The sequence below is a fragment of the Eleutherodactylus coqui genome, chromosome 10, assembly GCF_035609145.1.
Source record: "Eleutherodactylus coqui strain aEleCoq1 chromosome 10, aEleCoq1.hap1, whole genome shotgun sequence".
Classification (NCBI taxonomy): Eukaryota; Metazoa; Chordata; class Amphibia; order Anura; family Eleutherodactylidae; genus Eleutherodactylus; species Eleutherodactylus coqui.
In genome coordinates, this window is record NC_089846.1 from 126,306,638 (window position 1) to 126,330,010 (window position 23,373).

At 45.9% G+C, this 23,373-nt stretch overlaps 1 protein-coding gene and 1 long non-coding RNA gene across 4 annotated transcripts in view; both read left to right on the top strand.

Annotated features, from left to right (window-relative positions):
- Nucleotides 1–23,373, top strand: part of LOC136580895 (uncharacterized) — a 261,801-nt gene that overhangs the window by 175,050 nt on the left and 63,378 nt on the right. The window lies entirely within an intron of this gene.
- Nucleotides 1–23,373, top strand: part of ATP11C (ATPase phospholipid transporting 11C) — a 157,756-nt gene that overhangs the window by 74,228 nt on the left and 60,155 nt on the right. For all 3 annotated transcript variants that reach the window (XM_066581798.1, XM_066581797.1, XM_066581796.1), the window contains exons 6-14: nt 2,606–2,734; nt 4,386–4,489; nt 8,080–8,127; nt 9,920–9,984; nt 11,147–11,228; nt 13,420–13,570; nt 14,651–14,848; nt 16,790–16,942; nt 20,183–20,340. In XM_066581798.1, the coding sequence (XP_066437895.1) occupies nt 2,606–2,734; nt 4,386–4,489; nt 8,080–8,127; nt 9,920–9,984; nt 11,147–11,228; nt 13,420–13,570; nt 14,651–14,848; nt 16,790–16,942; nt 20,183–20,340 (1,088 nt within the window). The remainder of the gene's footprint in view (nt 1–2,605; nt 2,735–4,385; nt 4,490–8,079; nt 8,128–9,919; nt 9,985–11,146; nt 11,229–13,419; nt 13,571–14,650; nt 14,849–16,789; nt 16,943–20,182; nt 20,341–23,373) is intronic.

The following is a 23,373-nucleotide window of genomic DNA, read 5'->3' on the forward strand; positions in this document are numbered from 1 at the left end:
TTTTTATTTTTTTTTTAATGTTTTTGATGCAAAGACTGTGAGAAGGGTTTTTTCTTTATTAGAGATGAGCGAGTAGTGCCTTAGCCGAGTATCTCCCCGCTCGTCTCTAAAGATTCGGGCGCCTGTGACAGGTGAGTTGCGGGGGGGAGAGAGGGAGAGAGAGATCTCCCCTCCGTTTCTCCCCTCTCTCCCCCGCCGCTCCCCGCCCCCTGCCGCTCCCCGAATCTTTAGAGACGAGCGGGGAGATACTCGGCTGAGGCACTACTCGCTCGAGTAATGTGCCTTAGCGAGTATACTCGCTCATCTCTATTCTTTAACCATTAATTTTTATTTTTATAATAATTAAAAACATGTAATTAAAAATAATGCCCCTTTTCAAAAAGAAAAAATAAAGTACACTTGCATTTTTTCCCCACTTTGCCCCATTTAGAATTTTTTAAAAGTCCTCTAGTACATTAAATAGTACCATTAAGAAAAACAACTCACCCCCAGAAAACATGTACGATTTAAAAAAAAAAAAAGGGGGCTATCAGAACTGCAGAATGTGACCTGGACGCCAACGCATCAATGACCCTTAGGCTGGGGTCACACGGGGGCGGATTCTCGACAGAAATCTCGCGGTTTGGCCGCTGCGAAAAACCGCGGCGAAAAATCTGCGGCGGTTTTGAAGCGTCCCGGCCGCTCGCTCTTCCGCTGCGGCCGGCGCTCCCATAGAGGAGAGCACGGCCGCAGCAGAAGCAAAAAAAAAATTAACATGCTGCGGACGGCAAATCCGTGCGGATTGGCCGTCCCGCATGGACGAGATTTCTGAGAAGTCTCGTCCACATGTCTGGCTAATCCCGGGTTTAGCGGCCGCATGCGGATTTGCCGCAGCAAAATTCTGGACGGAATTTCCGCGACAAATCCACCCCGTGTGAACTCAGCCTTAGTCGTGAAAGGCTTAAGATGGTGTATCTGCAGTGGAATTATATTTTTCCCATTCCCTTCATGTGAAATTGTTAGTAAAGAGCAGTAAACACTCCTCGATTTCCCTTAGAACCCATCAACAAACTATACTGCGCCTGGCATACAGCTGAAAAGGAAGTGTGGGAGGAGCCTTGAGGACTGCGGGCAGCACAAGCGGGCACTGTTTCAGCAGTGCTGACTGATCCTCAGGCCCTTTTCATACAACACGCCTCCAGAATGTCCTTTTCAGTTGGATGCCAGGCATTATATGCAGCACCACTAGTGGGAGCTGTAGGCACTGGCTATTTCACCCCTTACAGACGGCTCCTGACCATTTTCCCTCAGTTTTATGGTGGGGACATCTTAAGGTATAACTCAAAAACAACCCACAAAGTTAAAGAACACTTTTGAAGCCCATCGTAAGAGTGTTTTTTCCAGTTTTCCCTTTGTGTAATAATGTATTCCATGTTCATATATTATTCAGTGTTTATCAGAATTCCTATGCTCGGAGCATAACGGGCTATAAAATTCCGAATAGGCAATTTTCTGCTGTCAGAATCCTAACGCCAGGCTTGCTTTGGGGATACGAGTCCTCGCCGAACCTACAGTAGATTTACACAGTTTTTTTTCCCCTTATGACATATTAAAGAGTGACTGTACTGAATAAAATAGACTTGGCCGCAATAAAGGCATTGTACTTATCCATTTAAAGGGCTAAGAGGTAGACTACATAAAGTCTGTCTATGTTGGCGGAGTCATGCAGACATTTCCTAATATAATCCAATGTTCAGCCTGTTCTGTACATTTTTTTTTTAGTAGAAAACCCCCATTTAGCTATGCAGCTAGATGATACTGCTGAGAAATCCATCTTAAGCTAACTGCATGGATGAATAGGGAGCCCTGGCTGTGCCCGCACTGTTATCACTAGTGCGGGCACAGCAGCTTTCATAGCGCAGTATAATAATACATGGCTGCATTATGTTTTATTAAATGTATATATGCATTGCCCCCATAGCGTCCTCTAATGACATCTTTTAGGTTCATCGTTGCTGCCGCTGTCCCCAGGCGCTGTGAAGTGAAGAAGTTTCACTGTGTTACAGACAGCTTCTCCTCCATCCAGCGCACCCATTCCCCATTAAAGCCGTTACACTGTCAGGGTCTCAGTGCATTGGGTTGTGACATACATTATGTCACAGTATGTTGCAACCCAATGCACTGAGACCCTGACATGGGGTCCGGTGGGGAACGGGTGTACTGCGAAGAGGAGAAGCTGTCTGCAATCCAGTACAACTACTGGGAAGGATGGCAGCAGGAGCAATCAACATAAAAGATGTCAGGAGAGGAGGCTTAGGGGGGCAATGTATATATAAAGTTAATAAAACACAAGGCAGGCATTATTATTATACTGGTCTATGAAAGCTGCTGTGCCTGCACTAGTGATAACAGTGCAGGCACAGCTGGGACTCCCTATTCATCCATGAAGTTGGCTAGCTGAAGATGGATCTCTCAGCATCCTCTTCTTCTAACTGCACAGATGAATAGGTGTTTTCTATGAAAAATGTACAAATTAGGCTGATAATTCTGATTCCAGAAGAAAAGTAATTGCTGTAGGTTTTTTTTTAGAATTCTGCCTGAAATATATATATATATATTTTTAAAGGTTGGCGACATAGTTGAAGTGAGAGACGATGAGACCTTCCCATGTGACCTCATCCTTCTGGCCTCCAGCTGTGGAGATGGTACCTGCACAGTTACTACCGCAAGTCTTGATGGGGAGTCTAACTTCAAGGTACTTAAGCTACTTTGCAGTTTCAGCTAATTTCATTTAAAGTGACCATGACACATATTTAGAGGGACTTGAATATTTATAAAACCTGCTTCCAATCATCTGGACCTTTTGCATTCACATCCCAGGCTCTATAAAACCAATACCCAGCAATGCCATACTATTCTGTAGGGTCTGAGTAGGGAGCGTCACCGAGGGCTGGGGTTGTATCTCACCATTGTAGTGTTCTGCAGGCACTATTGCTCTACGCAGCTAGCCACATGTTCCTGAACCTATTGCCATTGAAACCTGGAGGGCCTCTTAAAAAAGTTTGTGCATTTCACTCCAGCGCAATTTGGATCAAGACCTTCATATGAAACGCCTGTTTAAGTAAATTCCCCCCATAATGCTTGAAATAGAAGGTGCAAAAAGCAATATATTTTAATTCCATACAGCGTGTCTCAAAAGTGTGGAAACGCTAATATAGAATGAAAACAGGCGGTGATCCGATTCTGCACACAAGTTGGGGGGGGGGAGGGACTTGTTAGGCAATGACACCAAAATGATGGCCCTCTTTGAATGCCGCCATCTTTGATTTAACTCTTCATTTTTCTAATGGGAAGGTAGGTGTGTGACATATCAAACTGGCAGAGAATTTCACCATTTGGAATGGCCATCCTTTCCCCGCAAGCCGTATACAAAATTGGGTGTTTTGCATTCTATATGGGTGTTTCTATATGTTTGAGAAACTCTGTATATCATAAAAGAAAATGGAACGGAAAAAAATTGCAGCATGCTCTATTTTGTCGCAGATCCCTCAATGCAGGCCACCCGACCTGCAGAGCATACGCAATTAACATTGCACATGGGACACGGGTACCTTTGTCATCGCTGAGCGACGGCATGGGAAATGCAAATACTGAAAAAAAGCTGTACTGTGCATGACCGATGGCGAGCTGCCATGGTCATGTGCGTACAGGAGAATTCAAGTGCGTAGGGTCTCCAGTCGGGAATCTGCGGAATCCAGTCCGCCCCTGTAAGCCTGACCTAAGAATAGCTCAGTCTCGTTCAGGTGCTATACCAGGCACAGCCACTATAGAATGTACAGCGCTGTGCCAGGTGTACAGTGACCTGGTATTGATGACCTCTCCTTGAGAATAGGTCATCAATATGTTATTCCCACTAGAAGCCCTTTAAACATTTACTAGGAAATGTTATACAAGTGTAACAATTATTAATAAATAGAAAAGGACAGAAAAGTGGCCGATGCTCTATAGGGATTTCTGGGGCAACGCTGTAAATACAGTTAAGCTTGAGAGCAAATAGCAATTTTCTTCATATTCTTGTGCCCGCGGCTCTCTGCATCGGCACCTTTCTTACATGTTCCATTAGAAGGTCAGCGAGTTCCCCAGCAGCTCAGTTGTGTCCAATTCATCAGTCCTCCGCAGAGTGAAGAATGACGGGGCATCGGAAAACCGAACCTTGGCAGCCATAATAATTTGGCTCTATTAATAGCGTGGAAGCTTAGTGATTTTCGCAGCCTTTCCATCAATGACGGGACTGCTGCTAATTAAGGGAGATTCTAAATATAGTCGGCAGAGTCCTCGGCTGCGCTTGTCTTCCGCAGATACGTGATCGTTGTGTACGTGACACGCTCTACTCCTCTTTATTGCAGACCTACTTTGCAGTACGGGAAACGTCTGATCTCTGCAGCGATGAAGCGGTAGACACTCTCCGAGCCACCATCGAGTGTGAACAGCCCCAGCCGGACCTTTACAAGTAAGGACCTTACCTCTGCTCATGAGTTCTAAAGCTTCTGCACTTGTGACCATCAAGTCATGTATTTATTTTCCTGCTGACTCAAAATAAAATCTTCATGTAAGAACACAACTATCAATGTATGCATATATTTCCAGGAGGAATAACGGAGGACTAAAAGATTATGCTAATCCTCTGTTATTACTCCTGGAAACATATGCATACACTGACAATTGGCAATAGGTTGTGTTCTTACATTCCGTCGGTCTCAGATACGTTGCCAGGAGTAATAACAGAGGACCAGCAAAATGTTCTATGAAGCGATCCTCCAGCATCATTGTTTTATGGTGAATGACTGCTGACTGGTGCTCTATCAGTCCTCCTGTCTGCAGTGTTCTACCTGGCCGGAGGAATATTAGAGGTGGGTAGAGGCAGTGCGACCGGCGGTCTGTTCGCAGTGCGATACGGTTAGACTTTACACACTGTTGGCGCTTCAATTTCCGCTCCGACGCCGAATCATTAGACATTGAGTTTGTTTTTTTTAAGAAATTGCTAGACTGTAGCTTAAAGCATTTAATTAAGAATCCTGTCTTAATTAAAATAACTAGAGCATTCAATTAAACTGTTTCAGGGATTTTTAATTACACAATCTTCTGATTTCCTGACGGTTTCAAGTGCGGGGTTCCAAGGCTGCGGAATCTCAGCTTCACAAATGCGATAAATTGTTTCTCCAAGGTCACAAACACAGTTTTACTGCAACTTCCTAAAACCACAGCTGTGTGCAAACAAATCACCAGTATTGTCTGGGCGGCTGATTATCCTCCTTACATCGCTCAGCTCTTTATCATGTAACAGAGCAGAAGAATGTAGCAAACACTTAAAGGGGCAGTAACAGGATTCTGTCCACAGCATAGGGATAACCTGCTGATCGGTGGGGATCTGGAGAACGGGTCTCCCGGCTCCGGCTCTCCTATCCCTGTGATGTCACTTCTACCCCTGCAGTGATGTCACTCTGCATAGTCAGCACTTCATTCATTTCAATGGGTCTGACAGAAATACCTGAGCGGCTGCTGCTAAGGTGTCTCTGCAGTCCCATTGATGATGAATGGAGTGATTGAGCGCTTGCATGACTAGCGCTTAGTTCCGTCTCCTCGTTGCTGTGGGGGGTTGCAGTAAGCCTGCAGTGAAGAAGATGGGGGGCATGGGAACCCCATTGTTGAGATCAGCGAGGGTCTCAGCCAATCAACAAATTATCTCTTTTGCTGTAGAAATTCTGTTACAACCCCTTAGGCTGGGTTCACACAGGGCGGATTTGCCGCGGTTTTTCCGTCGCAGTTTTGCCGCAGAAGAACTGCTTCTGCGGCGAAACCACTTCAAAGGTTAATTTGGGCTTGCGGATTTTCGTGCGGAAAAATCCGCAAGCGGTTTTTTCTGCAGCGCTTTTTTTACTTTTTGCCGCGTATTTGGTGCAGATTTGGCTGCGTCCATAGAGGTCTATGGACAGAAAAGCGCTGCGGAAAAGACCGTAGAATGGACATGCTGCATCTTTGAAAACCGCGCCGCAGTTGCATTTCCGCACTGCGGCTGTGCGGAAAAAATCCGCACTGTGAGGACAGCTTTTTGGCAAATCTCATTTGTGGTGCATTGCACTGCAAACGCAGCGGTTTTGCCGCAGTGCGGATATGCAACGGCAATCCGCGGCAAAACCGCACTGTGTGAACCCAGCCTTAAAGGCCCTTTTGCACTGCAAGATAAGTTGGAACGAGCATACAAGCAGTAATTGGGTAGTTTGTCTCATTAATTCGGACATAAGCGCACCGCTAGTCAACCGGTCTGCCATTGCTTCTTAGTCAGCAAATCAGTGTGCCGCCTGTTTACAGGAAAGGCTTTGCAGCAGATGGACGATGATTTTTAGGTCCGATCAGCAACAATGTAACATATTATCGCGGATCGTTGGGTGTAATGGCGTGCAGCAACCAAAGAATTCTTATGCCATCCACTCGATCTAGCGATTGTTGGCACAGTAAGCGGGCCGTGTGAGAGGCCCCTAGTGACTACACATCGCAGCTTTCAGTTATTTGCACAATGCGTTTGATTTACTCAGTCATGTAACCATTAAAGCGATTTTCTCACCCGTGATAATTGTATGTTGTTCCAATAGCAAAAATAGAAAATTGCATCACACTTACATGAGAATCACATTTACATGAGAATCACATTTACATGAGAATCACATTTACACGCCAGCGAGAGGCAACTTTTTTTTTTTTTTTTGCTCCTTTAGGAAATAATCGATTAATTTGTAATACTGTAGAATCACCCAAAAGTAGGACAATCAATGCAAGATAAAACAATCACTCATGTAAATGAACTCATTGCAATCAGTGCAATTTCTATGCATGTGATAACACAGAGAAATCACGCCTGAAACTCTTCTCTGTAAATCCGCCCTGAGAGCGGAGCCGTCTGCAGTAGCCGTTGTACACCTTCCAAAGCTGCTTCTCCTGGCTGCCCCACATATGGACACTTGATTTAGCTGAGCGATCAGTGAAGAAAGGCGCAGCCAGGTGGCTCAAACAGTGGCTCACCTACAGGGGGGCAAGGGGGTCCATGTGCCCGATCCTTCTTTCCCCCAATATCATCAGCCAGGGAAAGTCGTGAGGCCCCCCCCCCCCCATACTCAATCGAAAGTTGTCGGGTCCCTCTCAGATCTTCGGGTTCAAGCGACTGTTGTCTGAGGGGGCCTTAACCCCTTAAGGACCGTCCCCTTTTTTTCCATTTTCGTTTTTTTCCTCCCCCCTTTTAAAAAACCTTAATTTTTTTAATTTTTTCATTGATGTCTGAACTTGGTTTTTTTTGTGGGCCGTGTGGCTTATCGGAGCTGTAAGAAATAGCCGGCGCCCACATTGTATGGAGGGAGATCACCCTGCGATCTCCCTCCATACACACCCCGAACGTGCAGGACTTAACCTTACGTCCTGTGGCGTTAAGGGGTTAAAGATTGTGTCTTGCAAGTTCTAACAGAATTTCATTTGAAAAAGGAAAGTTCCGTCGAGTCCTTGTGGATTTCAGGCATAATAGTGAGTCATGCGGCCGCCGTCTCCTGAATGCACAGCGGAAGGTTATTGCACATTTCATTGGGATCCACACGATTCCACTGGATTACTTTGGTGCATTTTCATCTCTTGACCACAGATTAGCCCCACTGAACGAAGCTAATCGGCACGCAGCCAAGAATTAACAAGGCAATCCTTATTTTCCTGCGAGGCGGAAGAGTCAGCGCTGTATGATCTATGGCGCGTGTTTCCATTCAGTGCAATGGGGCCTAATGGGTAAGAATGATCTCAAAGGAAATGTCAGACCAACACAACTCCAGCCATTGTGTAAAGACGGGGTGTGATGCGCTACAACAAGTCACTGACCAGCAGCCTCACCCAAGGCAACTGTACAGAAGAGAATGTGCCTTGCAGTAGTGCAGTATATACAGCAGCAAGCTGGGAAGGCACCTAATGTGTGGTATGAAAGGACTCATCTCTTATCAGTTTACATGTTTGACTTTGTTCAAAGTTGGATTTTGAGATTTAATGTAGATTCTTCATTTTTTTTTTTAGGTTTGTTGGCCGAATGAACATATATACTAATCAGGAAGTCAAGGCAAGGTATAACGATTTATGTAGCCGGGTTTCCTTTGTGGACGTTGTCGCACAACATTTATGTTCTCTAAAGGCCCATTTAGACACAACGATTATCTCTCAAAATTCGCTCAAAAGATGGCTTTTGAGCAATACTCGTTGCGTGTAACTGCACTTGCTTCATGCAGTTTTCGTTATCCCATCACTCAACGGCATCTTTCAGTGTGCTGAAAGACGACGATGAGCCTTATCAGGGATTCACAGCGGGATACAGCTGATACTATTGTTTCAGCTGTATCCCGCTCACTGATGACAGGCTGAGTGTGAAGAACAGAGCGGTCCAGTTCTGTTTTCCATACCTGGCACAGAGCGCTCCACTGTATAACAGCCTGGCGCTCCGTGCAGAAAACATCTGGATGCAGAAGACAAGCGGGGACACCCTGCTTGTATTCTGCATCCTCCGGTGGGAGCGCTCGGCTGTATGACAGCTGGGTGCTCCCAGCACGGAACATCTGGACGCAGAAGACAAGCGGGGACACCATGCTTGTCTTCTGCATACTCCGCTCCCAGCGCTCGGCTTTATAACAGCTGGGCGCTCGGAGCGGGGAAACAGCTGGATGCAGAAGACAAGCAGGAACACTTTGCTTGTCTTCTGCATCCTCCGCCCCGAGCGCTTGGCTTTATAACAGCCGGGTGCTCGGAGCAGAGAACAGCTGGTTGCAGAAGACACCCCGCTTGTCTTCTGCATCCACTGCTGGCAGTGCAAGGTGATCGCTTATCTTGAGCGATCATTTTGCGCTGTAAATGACACAACGATTATCGCTCAAAAGTTGCTTGAGTGACATCTTTTGAGCGACTATCGTTGTGTCGAAGTGGGCCTTAAGCCACACATTTGTATGTATTCAGTGATCGATGTGTTTTGTTTTACCTTTTTTTATTTTATTCTAACAATTATTACAGTAAAATATTGATATTTCCGCATCCTCAGCAAGATGGAAACTTTTAATACTGTCAGGATAGGTCATCAATAGTTAATTGGCAAGGATCTGCCACTTTGGACCCAGCCTGATCAGCTGATCTCGCACCCGCCGTCAGTCCTGCAATACACAGGGGTGATTGATTTTAATGCGAGCTGTGGCTGCAATTGCAAGCACCGGCCACTACACAGGGCTTGGCGCAGCAGCTTCTACTCTGTGCCCTGTGTCTTGTGGATCAGACAGGGTCCCAAACGGTGGACCCCAGCCAATCAACTAGTGATGACCAATTTTGGGGATACGTCATCAGTAGTATTTTACTGGAAAAGCCATTTAAGGTGGATGTACCTATTAGACTGCGGTCACTCTAACCTGCCAACTTCACGGGGCCCGCTGACCAGGTGATGTATATTACATGTTGGCCGGCATTCTCTGCGGATGTCTGATGTGGACTTCCAACATGCTCGATCATTGATTCTGGAGTGAGCTAGCTGTCATGAGAAGTCTCTGGCAGCGATTTACCCCCCTCTACCTATTAGGAACATATGCATGCTCAGCCAAACAGAGGGTATGCGAAGATTGGGAAGAGTAACTTGGATCCACAGGATTCCTTATTGTCTCGGCATCCAAAAGCCTCCAAAGTGCTGATTTATATTGTAAATCTTGATGCTGACTGACTGGTGCACAGGAGACAGTTCATTATAGCCCTGACGTCTCCCTGAAATGATGCCCCCGGTGGTTGCATCATTAGTTGCACCCTTTTTGTACTTTTTTTTATTTAGTTGCAGTGACAGCGGGTGTCTTTTCTCTAATACTCTGACATTCTTTCTTTTACTTCTATTTAGATCTTTGGGCCCTGAAAATCTGCTGCTGAAAGGAGCGACATTAAAAAATACAAATAAAATTTATGGTAAGTAGAAGAATTTGCATAAATTGTTTATTCTGTTTGTTTAAGGAGAAGTTTTTTTATTTGTTCATTTGTCATAGCCAGAATTAAAATGAAGGAACTGCTTTTGCTATTAGACTGCAGCACAATGCAGGCAGAGCTCCTCTGATCGTGGCCCGTACCTGTACCATGCGGTTGGCATTGACCAGCTGCAATCGGCATTTCTCCAACCGCACTTTGAAGGAGAGAAACGCTGCATGTAATCGGAGCCTTACGCATCACCGAATGACCCCAAGTCACTTCAGGGATGTCAATCTGTCCATCTAGGAGGCATTAAAGTGATTGTGAACCAATTTCACCTGAAATGAACATGACAACGGGTGCACTGGAGAAATAACAGTATGACCCCGCCTCCCCCACCACCACCACCTTCCCCTCAAAAAAAATCTAGTTTTGCAGGCGGTGGCCAGAGATAATTAGTCTTTCCTTATCCTTTTCATTTTTGCCAGTGTCCTTGTCACTATGGTAGAACAAGGCGGCACCTGCAGCCCAATCAGGTTGCTCAGGTACTGCAGCTCCTCCAAGATGGCACAGGAAGGTTTACTTTGTCTCCCAGCGCAGTCTCAAGAGCAGATACCAGGACACGGCCGTTACATAAGGACTTGGCCGTAGACGGGCATTAACCCAACATCAGGACCAGTACCTGCTCCATTGTGCGAGGAGGAGCGCTTGCTGAGCCTTACAAAATGACTCCAGTGGGCTACTGATCTGCATATTTCTGACCAAATAGTCAGAGGGGTGAGGGTGGCATGACGGCCCAATGCCCGGTAGTGAGACTGAGCTCATAGCCCAGCTTGATTGGCAGGTCCACCATTGGCATCCCGGTCACAGATGAGAGCAGGATCACACTTGGCACGTGACAGGCGTGAAGAAGTCCACAGACGATGGAGATCATTAAGGTCCCATGTGTGATTTAAGTGTTTCCTTCATTTTTCTGAGCAGCGTATTTCCATCACTTCAGTCACAGTTTGCGCTCAAATAGCCCAATGACTAAGAAACAATGGCATCTAAGAAGGCATAGCTAAAGAAAGTAGAAGGTGCGAGCTGTCCTACCAAAGTCATTTGGTATTTTAGGTAGCGTTTCCAACTTGGTCTTTGTTCAGTATCGGCCTTTTCTGTTCTGCAGGTGTTGCAGTATATACTGGCATGGAGACGAAAATGGCTTTAAACTACCAAGGAAAGTCCCAGAAGCGCTCTGCAGTGGAGAAGTGAGTCCATGTAAACAGCTGGTCGTACAGTTTATAGAATGTGTTCCCGTGTCCGCTGATGACGCCGTAGTTCTATCTGCTCAGATAAGCTGTCCTGCGCATTTCCTGTCAACGCTGACAAGGACAAGGCTATTCCTTCGTTCAGACCTTTCAATCAAGTCATCTGGGAAAGTTCTAATTAAAGGATTTCCTTCTCGCTTCTTTTAGCTGAAGGACAAGGAGTAAGAATAAGCATTGCGCTTAGTAAGCAGCTCCTGTGCTGATTAGCAGTAGATTGTATTGGGGGGGGTTATCGTAATTGAAGGAGTTGACCCTTGAAATTAAAGGAGCTGTCCGATTACTGGACACCATTCCCCTAATTGCTGTAACTGCATTAAAATAATAAGAAGCAGAATGGTACTTAACACTTCTCTGCCGCCACGATTCAGCATTGCAGCCCCACTGTGGTCCCGCTGATTGTTGTAGCAGATGATGTCACCGGAAGTCAGGTGACAGCTGCAGCCAATCAGAGGCTGCAGCATCACTGTTCTGAACTGCAGTGCTGATGCTAGAAGAACAGGTGGTGACGACATCTGCCACAACTAACACCGAGACCACAGTTGGAGCGCGGTGGCAGACGTGGAGTACGCAGAGCTGTGTTTGTTATTGTAGCGCAGTTACAGCTATCGGGGGAAATGTTATCCAGTGATCGGATTCACACACACGCATTTTGCGTGAAGTATGAGATTCTGCAGCGCTCGGCAGTTTTATGATTGCTTTACTCTAGCATGTAAGGAGAACGGGTTCTTGGTTTTCTGCAGAAGCACAATGATTTAGTGATGCCGGCGTTGGCCGCACCGCTTCTACAGGCGATACCAGTCGAAAGAACTTATTTCAACTGCAGAAAGTACCCTGAAGGGAAGGATTCCCAAACCAGTTTAGGTACTTGCGAGTTAAAAAGGTGCTCCAATTTCAGCAAGTAAAGCTTATTCATTAAAGGTTAACCCTTTGCAATCCAATTTTGGATTCAGGGTTTTGCTAGGGGGCTTTCTCTTTCTGCCATTATACAATGGCGCCCTCTGCTGGCTAGAGCCAGTACTGCGGTATGAGACACGTTGGAGAGGCCCCTGACAGCAGAGCGGCCAGTAATATACAGTAAGAATACCCTGCCGGACGTCTTCCGACATCAGAGCTGTACAGCCTTCAATCAGAATGTCGTCAGACAGTGGATTGGAAAGGGTTAACTTACTCGATTTCTGTATCTCTGCTCGCAGTCTTTCAATTAGAACTTTCATTGTTTCCTCTTAGTGGATAAAGTTCTGGCCATGTTATCAGAGCTCTCCTGCAACAAGCCAAGCACCTCTATGTGCAGGACATCATCAGGGCAAGGATTTAAAGGGAGGTTCCAGCTTTAAACTAGTTGACCTATTCTAAAGATACGTCAACAACAGGGGGTCTGCCCCCTGGGCCCCCGGTTGATCAGTTTTTCGCCGGGGGCCAGTGTTTCAGGGCACAGAGCTGCTGATGTGTGCTGAGGCAGTGGCCAAGCTTGGTTTTGCAAGCACAGTTTCCACTGACGTTTATGGGCGCTGTGCCTGCGCTACTACCCCAGGCCCCTGCACAGTGTCTATCCAGGGCCGTGTACTGAATCACCGGCCCCAGGGCTAAACATACGGCAGAGATTATTGGCTTAGCTGCGGTTTTTAGAGGCAAAATCCCCTCTAGACTTTGCTGCGTGCCAATACCCTAATGTGTTTTTCACCTCCGCACCTCCACTTGGAACAGGTACAATGCACAACCCCAAACAGAAAGATGCAGGAAATCTGACCAACCCCATTGTAGTCAGCGGGGTCCGCCAGGCGCTGCTTGTGCCTGCGATGTCCCATTATCCTTGTTGTTGAGCTCCTATGATGATTGCACAGTGCAGGCGTGAGCGAGGCCTTCCTATTTATTTACCTCCCATAACCTTTACTCAACACGTTCTTAGTTCCCAAGTAAAGTATTATCTCACTCCGAAGGCCGATACTCTTGACACAAGGTAGCACTGATAACAGGGAGGTTACTATTGTCTATGTGTCTACTGCATCGCTGAAATCGCACTTTCTTATCAAAGGCTTTACCCGAGAGAGCCACAAAATGACATTTATGATGGTTTTCTATTTTACTTCTTTTCGCCTTTATACATAATAATCGCATTTTCTTTTTTGCTCAGATCAATAAATGCCTTTTTAATAGTGTATCTGTCCATCCTGGTCTCCAAAGCTTCCATTTGTACCACACTGAAATACATATGGCAGAGCAATCCTGGCAACGATGAGCCATGGTACAACGAGAAAACCCGCAAGGAAAGGGAGTCGTTCAAGGTACGGTTTATATACAAGCTGTACTCTGTTTGGGATAGTTGTGGGTATGATGGCGTATGGACCACAGCAGATTGGAGAGAGGACTTTAACAGTCATGTGAGGATACAATGTAGGCCATGTGCTTATCTGTGATGGTGAAGAGACAAATCCCGGAGGATCAGCCCTCATCCAGCTGGACTCTACATCAGAAACATCTTATATGTATCTGCACATTCCGTTTTTCATATGTAAGTGGTTGCATCGTCGCCATTGAAAAAAGAGGATGACTATTTCTTGCCCCCCCGGCGCATATAATAGCGATTCCTCACCCATTAGAAGTTGTTACATTAAAGTAAGAATAATATGCTGTGCTTTAAAAGAAAGGGATAGCTAGAATTTGGGCTGACATGAGGACAAGTCAGGTGCTCCTACAAATGTAGCAACAAGTAAATGAATGTGGATACATTGTTGCAACAAGTTAACAGAATACAAGACATTAAAAAGGCAAGAAAAAGAGATAAAAAAGGGGTGGAGCAAACCCGGTCTATATGAGGGTCTGGGGCCGGTAGGATGCTTAGGGTCCAGAGGCTTCAAGGAGCTGAAGAGAAAAAAAGTGAATGTGTGTGAAACTAATCTCACCAGGAGGCGCTGCTGACCAGATAGATCACCAAATGGTGGTCAAACTGGAGTGAGTGGAGATGCACGGCTCTCCAATAAATTCCGACAGACAGAGGAATATCATTATCCAAATTCTCTCTTTATTATATCAATTAAAATCAGTAGATACGCGTTTCGGGATAGACCCCTTCATCAGTCAAGCTAAATGAGACATCACTCTTGGGGCTGGAGGATGTCCCCAAAAGCACTGGTGGTACCAGGTGGTGCCGTGAGCCTATCCAGGGAGCACCAGGAGAAGTGGTCATGAGTACCACAGTACTGGTCAAGTTAAACTCTGCTATATCTGTACTTGGAGGTGTTTTCACCATTTCTGGAAGAACCACCATTGAACTGTTTGAGTCTTCTCTTGTAACTTGACCTCTCCACCTGACATGATACAGTACTGGTTAATGTTTTTGTTTTTTTTTCCCTTCTTGCTTATAGATATTAAAGATTTTTACAGATTTCCTTTCCTTCATGGTTCTTTTCAACTTCATCATCCCGGTGTCCATGTACGTCACTGTGGAAATGCAGAAGTTCTTAGGATCTTTCTTCATTTCGTGGGATAAGGAGATGTATGACGAGGAAATAAAGGAAGGAGCGTTGGTGAACACCTCTGACCTTAATGAGGAGCTTGGGCAGGTAGGCAAACGTTTTGTATCAAAGATAGATATACATTTTTATTGTTTTTCTCCTTATCTCTTAAAAAGGCTTTCGCATCATTAATATACATTGAATGGCTTCTTTATTAGAGAAAACCATCAAGTAACACATTGGATCCCATTCGGCCTTTAGAACCGCAGAAATACCTTGTGGTGACCATCCAAGGTATCAGAGGACCCAGGGTTTGCCAAGAAAACTATTCTCACCCCAATTTTCCACCTCCACCAGCCTGAGCTGATGAAACCTGACGGGAAGGGTTCATCATTTCATGCTGCTTGCACCAAATTCTGACTCTCCCACCAGCATGGTGCAATAGAAATGTGGATTCATTTGACCAGGTGATGTTTTTCCACCGCTTAATGATACAGCCTTCTTCTCTCTTGCCCATCAGAGTTTTGCCTTTGTTTCTGGTGTTTTCTTCTTTTACACCACTCTTCATATGCTATTGAAACTCTTGCAAAAGAAAACAAGGTCGGCACTGTATAAGTTCCTGGCCCCGGCTAGTCTAGCACCAATGACCCGGCCTCGTTTGAAGTCACTCAGATTGCCGATCTACAGAAAACTTGTCACTTGATTTTACCCCACACTCCGGGGACAAGTATCTAATTTTCATAAAGGCAAACTTTAATTGTGAAAGGACCAGTGTCTCTAGTGAAGTGTCCATTCATTGTGTCTTGATTAGTATCTGATTTATAGGGGTCTAACTGCTGGGACCCCTGTCCTGCTGACTCTTACTATAGGGACTAGTAATTAGTAGGAAGTTATAGGATCAGTGTTTCCGGTGGCACAATGCGCCACACAGCTGTGCTACATGGTACATCCATTATGATTCACAGACCTCACACACAGCTCTACTACATCCATCCTGATTCACACACATGACACACACAACTCCTGGATGCAGTGATCAGCCCCTGGTCATTTGATCCCTGACTCCACCCACACAGGTGATCGCATGACTGTGACGTCATCACAGGTCCTGGTAGCTGCTGTCGGATTACCTAGTATACAGTACTTTCTACCAAAACCCAGTATGGCTTCTGCCACGGTAGTGACATCACCGCAGGTCCTTCAGCCCGCCAGATCTCTGTGGTGGCGGTTGGTCGGTGTCCCTTGTCAGGACCGCTGAATTGTGTCTGAAATAATAACGGCTAAGTTGTATTCTCAGTGTGTTATTTTTGTCCTCCCCTTCAAGGAGCCCTAACTTTGTTCTTCTTTTGTTGCTCAGGCTCTGTGTTTTATACATACTGTAGGACCTGTGGTGATGTCACCAGGGGGGCGGAGCGATGACATCACCAGGGTCGGCGCATGAGAAGCACCCACATACATACATACGGACAAGTGGTCGTTAGTAGTTTGATGACCAGTCTTGCCTCCCGGTGAAGAAGTTGCAGAGTCCCTCTCTCCCACCGCCCATTTACTTTGATAGTGCGCACGTTTTGCTTATCTGCTGCAGTTCAGTGGAGAGGACCATGTATGTGCAGCCACTTCTCCACCTGGAATGGAAGCACTCACTCTGCTCTATGAGGGTCCCAGTGGCCAGACCTCCAACATAGGGCTTGTATGGTACATCTAGTTGATATGCCATAAAACCCTTTGATGGAAAGCCCCTTTAAAGCCAGCTGTTTAGAAGGAAAAGCCAAACACATACTACATGGATAGGCTGGGTTAGCCAGGGAGTGAAAGGCTCCTTGTTAGCAACTCTCCATTCTGGTTTATAGCGGGACCCCCACTCTATGGTATGCAGACGTATGTCCTAATTCACTTATGGAAAGTGGTTGTCGTGATGAAAGAATCCCTGTACGTTTTTAGCAAAATATTCGCTAGCCTATATTTCTTTATGTATGTTCACACGCACCATAGAGACCATACATTTGATAATTAACAAGACAACTCCCAGCTTTGTGTTTGTTTCCATAGGTGGAGTACGTCTTTACTGATAAGACTGGCACACTCACAGAAAACTCCATGGAGTTTATTGAATGCTGCATAGATGGCTACAAATACAAAGAGACTGGAGATGGGCTCTCTGTAACGGATGGTCCTGCTGGAATCTATGGAAGAGCCTCCAAGGTAATGTTCTCCTATATGCTGAAACCGCCACGTTTCTATCTCTGCATTTCTTGTATGTAGAAACAAGGTCAAGCGACTGAACTATGCACAAAAACATAGGAAATGGGGTGCAGACAAATAGCAGCAGGCGCTGTCAAAATATAAAATATTTGGCTGTAACAAAAGACAGTTTATTTGCTGAAGGGCTAGAGAGCGGTACAATAATGAGTGTCTGCAAGCAGCAGTGATCGCACAAAAGAAGTTGATGTAGGCAGCAGTTGCGGTGCAAGTATAAACGGTCTTTATTCCTCCCAAAGTGTGACGTTTCGACTCAATGAGTCTGTGTCAATTGACACTTGACACAGACTCATTGAGTCGAAACGTCACACTTTGGGAGGAATAAAGACCGTTTATACTTGCACCGCAACTGCTGCCTACATCAACTTCTTTTGTGCGATGACTTCTGGTGGTGTAACCTGGATCTAAACCACAGTGGGCGCTGCAGACAACCTGTTCAACCCGACGTGGATGCTTTTTTTTTTTGCTGCTGACTCCTTTGTTGTTTCTATATGCAAGCAGCAGTGAAGCATGGTGGAGAGCGGTACAATAAGGAGTGTCTTCAGGCAGCAGTAAAGCATGGTGGAGAGTGGTACAATAATGAGTGTCTGCAGGCAGCAGTGAAGCATGGGGGAGAGCGGTACAATAATGAGTGTCTGCAGGCAGCAGTGAAGCATGGGGGAGAGCAGTACAATAGTTAGTGTCTGCAGGCGGCAGTGAAGCATAGTGAAGAGCGGTACAATAATGAGTGTCTGCAGGTAGCAGTGTAGCATGGTGGAGAGCGGTACAATAAGGAGTGTCTGCAGGCAGCAGTGTAGCATGGTGGAGAGCGGGACAATAAGGAGTGTCTTCAGGCAGCAGTGAAGCATGGGGGAGAGCAGTACAATAATAAGTGTCTGCAGGCGGCAGTGAAGCATGGTGGAGAGTGGTACAATAAGGAGTGTCTGCAGGCAGCAGTGAAGCATGGTGGAGAGCAGTACAATAATGAGTGTCTTCAGGCAGCAGTGAAGCATGGTGGAGAGCGGTACAATAATGAGTGTCTGCAGGCAGCAGTGAAGCATGGTGGAGAGCGGTACAATAATGAGTGTCTGCAGGCAGCAGTGAAGCATGGTGGAGAGCGGTACAATAATGAGTGTCTGCAGGCAGCAGTGAAGCATGGGGGAGAGCGGTACAATAATGAGTGTCTGCAGGCAGCAGTGAAGCATGGTGGAGAGCAGTACAATGAGTGTCTGCAGGCAGCAGTGAAGCATGGTTTGAGAGCGGTACAATAATGAGTGTCTGCAGGCAGCAGTGAAGCATCTTGGAGGTTCCAAGCAAGTTTGAGGCTGCATTTTAGAAAGTGGAGTTGGGGATTTGGGCAGGATTAATGGTGTCTGCAGTGCTGGGAAATAGGGGCAGATATTGATCCATCAATAAATACCATCAAGGAGGTATCCAAGTGTCTAGAAAATTATTCTGTAGCAGGACAACAACCCTAGACATACAGCCAATATCATTAAGAACTATCTTCACCAGAAAGACGGCTTCACATGGGCGAGAAAATCGTGCGAGACTTGCCCATTGTGAGACGCACAAATCTCGCACCACTATGAACCCCATTCTTTTGAATGGGGTCATACTCATGAGTGAATGCGATGTAGGGATTTATCTAAATCAGAAGATCGTTAGCACTTACCACAGAGGAAAAGAAGGGATCCTCAGCCTCCTACCACTCCTCCTCAGACAGATCTGTCATAACCCTTACTGAAGGGATAAATAGTTGTTGTTTGACGATAGCAATAACTTTGGGTAAGTGGCTTAGACAGTTGGAGTACTCCATAGACTCTCCAGTTCACCAGGAGAGAGGGATAAAGTACCAAATTGTGACTGCAGAGCGTGGCAGAGCTGAAAATACTTGAAGAAAGCATTTTTCCGGGACTCCATAACTGTCCTGTAGATCACTAAGAGAAGGAAAAGGACCCTCGCTGGGATAAACATGAGACAGAAATTTCCCTTCCACGCCCAGAACCTTGCCCCAGGGTGATCCAATGAGTGCGATAAATGAGGGCTAGACCCCATGGGCAGTCTAGATGAGAAGTGATTCCCATAATCGCCCTCTACCCCCATCCCTCGAGCCCTTGCCCATAGACCAGAAGGGCGGTCTAAATGAGAAGCGATTCACATTTATATATCTGTAAAGCAAACTGGTCAACTTTCATAAGATCCCATCAACGCTCCGGCCAGTCCTTAGAACTATGTCTGGCCACCAATCTGCATACACTAACTGAGATGCCAAAAGTACGTATTTGGAGCAGCCAAAGTCCCACGCTGCCTGGACACTTGAGTTGTGAGACTAAAGCAAGTGTTTTTCCCTGCCAGTAAAAAGTCCTAAAGAGGCGATCTAGCACATTTAAAGGATTTTTGGGGGATCATCACTGGTGAAACATGGAAGAGATCTAAGAATTCTGGAAGGTAGGATCGTAGGAGGTGGTGCCGTGAACTCAAGTTTGTTTGGGTGGAAAGTAGCAACAGTTCCAAATTAACAGCAACAAATTGGTCACACCTCGTATGACTACCACCCCAAACTTTCATTTTTAGACTTGTCTGCAATGATACCGGCACGCTTGTCTCCAGTTGGTACTAAGGACTCAATGGAAATAAAACTGATTCATTCCAGTTTACCTGAAGACCTGAGAAGGTACCGAACTCCTCAACTAGACGAAGCATTGAAGCCGGAAAGGACCAGCATCTGCCATAGACCGGTGGATCATCGGCATATAGTAAAACTGTTCCTGATAGAATGCCCCTGGTTAGACCTCGCATGCCATCAGACGCCTGGATTGCCAGTCTGATGAACAAAACTGTTTGGCTGTTGTTTAATCCCAACGAGGAACAAGAATCTTTCATTTATCATTCCGTTTCAGCTGGCATAAAGATCATCGTCGGCTCGTTCCCCTATCATTGCATTCAAACTCTCAGGAATATGAAGCACTGAACGAGAAGTCAACATTTCCCAACGATGATCTGCCTGTCTAAACGGGCTCCACCAGTGCCAACGATTTGACATCATTCACTAGTTTAGACGAGAATCGGCCCATCTAAAAGGGCCATAAGTCAAAGCATTCTTACTTTTCAGCATTTTTTCCACATCTGCCTAAAACTTTCACAGTACTGTATTATGTTATTTTTTATATATGGTAATTAGATGCTTTTGATGTCTTCCAGGATAGGGAGGAACTGTTCCTACGAGCGCTGTGCCTGTGCCATACAGTGCAGATGAAAGACGAGTGTCAGACCGACGGACCTGTCACCGCCTCGGAGAGCAAATGTTCCTACATCTCATCGTCTCCCGATGAAATCGCTTTAGTGAATGGAGCGAAAAAGTAAGTCAAAATATATACTCTGTAAATATAATATATGATGACTTTCAATGGCTTCTTCTTAAACACGGTTGGATGAAGCAGTGCCATTCACCCTACAGTACAATGCATCGCTCTGCTGCTGCATCCATTATAGCATCCCATTGGAAGTTAAAGGTAGGGCTCTGACTTTTTGCTACTATTGGCTATATACCCAGAAGGTATAAAATCTAACATCCTTTTATCACATTCTTCCTTGTCATGTGTGCTCCATGGATTCCTATTGCACCATGGAAACTATCAGCATGCAGCCCGGCTGTTACTGGCATATCTTATCATTTTCATTCTTTCCCCTGTTTAGCAGTTTGAGCACATATGATTATTTCCTAATGGGATGTGGAGCCTCAACCCTCTTTATTAAAGGGGTTGTCATGTTAAAGTAACTCTGTGGTTTTGGGACAAAATTCTGTACCAGAGTGGGCAGGGGGTACATTTACCTGCACTTGTTCTTCTTTACCATCCCTCTGATATGCCGATTCCAGTCCTGGTTTTGGACCTTCCAAGATGTCTGCTGCAATATTCTATCTAGCTAATGCCCACTCTGCATCCTCTCTGATTGGCCGGCATCGATCACTTGAGCAGCGCTGACCAATCAGAGAGCAGGTATAGAGCACTGGTAGTTTAAAACCATCAATGCACTATGGGGATTGGGTAGTCTTAAGATTTGCGTCGACCGGTTGAAAATAAGACCTGGAACTGGTAGAGAGCAGCTGCAGGCTATCTACCCCCCCACTTCCTCTGAGAGTTTTGTCCTGAAACTGGGGGGTTGCTGTAATATTCCCTGTTATGTATATACTGTAGTACAGAGGGGTCCCTTCTTTGGGACTCCTAATAATCAATTCAAAGATTAGCAACAAAGAATATCTCTTAGGGCTTATTCACACAGCAAGATGCGTAAAACACTACATGTATTATGCAGCGTTTTACCGCTGTGTGAGCCGGCTAACGCTGATGAGAGTTATCATACTGACGGGCAACTTCAAGTCACAGCGTCACAGAAGAGTTTGAGAGTATAAGTTTATGTCTATGTTTGACAACCCTCAAGAATGGAATGAACCTCAGCCCGGGATGCTTGTATAAATGGGGAATATGAAAGGTCTGAAGGAGGTCAAGACGGGTGTCCCCCTCCTAATCATTTTTTGTTTTTCTCAGAAAAATTCAGAAATTGATTCTAAGAACGTTTCCATCCAATAGGTGGTGCTGCGGAGCTAGTATGTCCGTCTTTGACCCTCTTCTATATGCATCAGAGATAAGAGACATCATAAAACTGTTTTTTTCCTCAGCTCAGTTGACTGATTTAGTACTTTCTAGTTTCTCCTCTCAGACTGTCTTGTGTTTGTTTTAAGTCTCAAATTTCTGTGTGTGAACATTTATTTAGATCAAGAGGGGTGTCCGCCTCCCCTCTGCATCTATATGTTATAATTATGTGCTATCCAAACTAGCTTCATTCATTAGCCTGAGGAAGGGGATATCCCGAAAGCTTGCTGCAACATCATGTATTTCTGTTGGTTCATTAAAAGGTATCATATCTACAAGATTACTTGGTTTTTCTTACTGAAAACAATGACACTTTAACCCTTTCCAATCCATTTATTTTTTCTCACCCATTCTCCCCAGCTCCAAATAAATTGGAGCTGGGGAGAATGGATGAGAAAAAATACATTTTCCCTGCACCCTCCTGAACTGACAGAGTTCAGGAGGGTGCAGGGAGGGACCTGCTTACCTGTCCGGCGTCTTCCGCATTCTCCTTCTGCCTCCCGGCTCGGAGATCATGTGACCGCTGGGGTCAGGTGACACCTGGCGGTCACATGATCGCCGGGCCGGGAGGCAGAAGGAGAATGCGCAAGACACCGGTCAGGTAAGCAGGTCCTCCCACGGTGCAGGCTCCCGGCTCGGCGTTCATGTGACCGCTGGGGGTCAGGTAACACCGGCGGTCACATGATCGCCGGCTGGAATCTCTCTGCATTACATAGCGCTAATTGAGCGCTATGTAATGTGTAAAGGAGAAGGCAGAAAGGGTTAAAAACCCTTTCTGTCTTCTCCTCGGGGGTCTTCGATGAGGATCAGTGCAGGAGTGCATCTGCACCCGATGTGTCTGATGATGGGGTGCAGATGCACTCCTGCACTGCAGTGTCGGGCATGTCCCGACATCGGAGCTGTGGAGGAAAATGATGATGTCGGGGCAGGCCCGACATTGGATTGGAAAGGGTTAATCTAGTGGCTAGCATCGTACCAAACCTGCTTTTCATATTAGTTTATAGTCAGGGACACTTCTAACCAAAAGGTCTTGTTCAAAGTAGAAGCCCCCTTGAAAGCCGCCAACCCCCCCCCCCCCCCTCCCCACACTTACATACTAGACAGCAGTCGTCCATACCTGCCAATTTCAGCACGTCTGGATGACTTTTGGATATGTATGAAGGTCTCTCAGATCTCCCAGGCAGACGATGTCAGTGAAATACGGATCGGCCAAATTTCAACGCCTGATCCCTTTGTTCTTGCTGTGAATAAGCCGTAGCTAGATGCGTTCAGCTGTGGCTTTCCCCACAATGTGTGACGGAGGCCTAAGGGTGCACTTGTCAAGTTCTGCACCAAAATCCTCAATCTACTGCAGATCCACACCAAAATCCACATCGCAAAATAGGCCGCAGACTTTGTTACAGATCTGCTGTGGCGTGTGAACGCACCCCAACACCAATCATACCCTCCAGTATTCTGCATCGCTTCGACTTGGTTAGTCTATATTCATATACTACAGAGTGTACGGCTATTCAATGAGGTTCAGCAAAATATTTCTTTTTAGGAGTGAGCAAGGCCTACTTATGTTGCGTGACACGAAGATCGCAACATCGCGCTGCAAAGACGCACGCTATGATTGACAATGGGGTTGTGGCAGAAAAATCCAACTCTGTTGAATTTTGGTCACAAGAGACTTTTCCACCGTTAAGACCGTTGTAAGTAGTTAGCGACTGCTACTTTCCTTCAGGACTTGTGTCGACG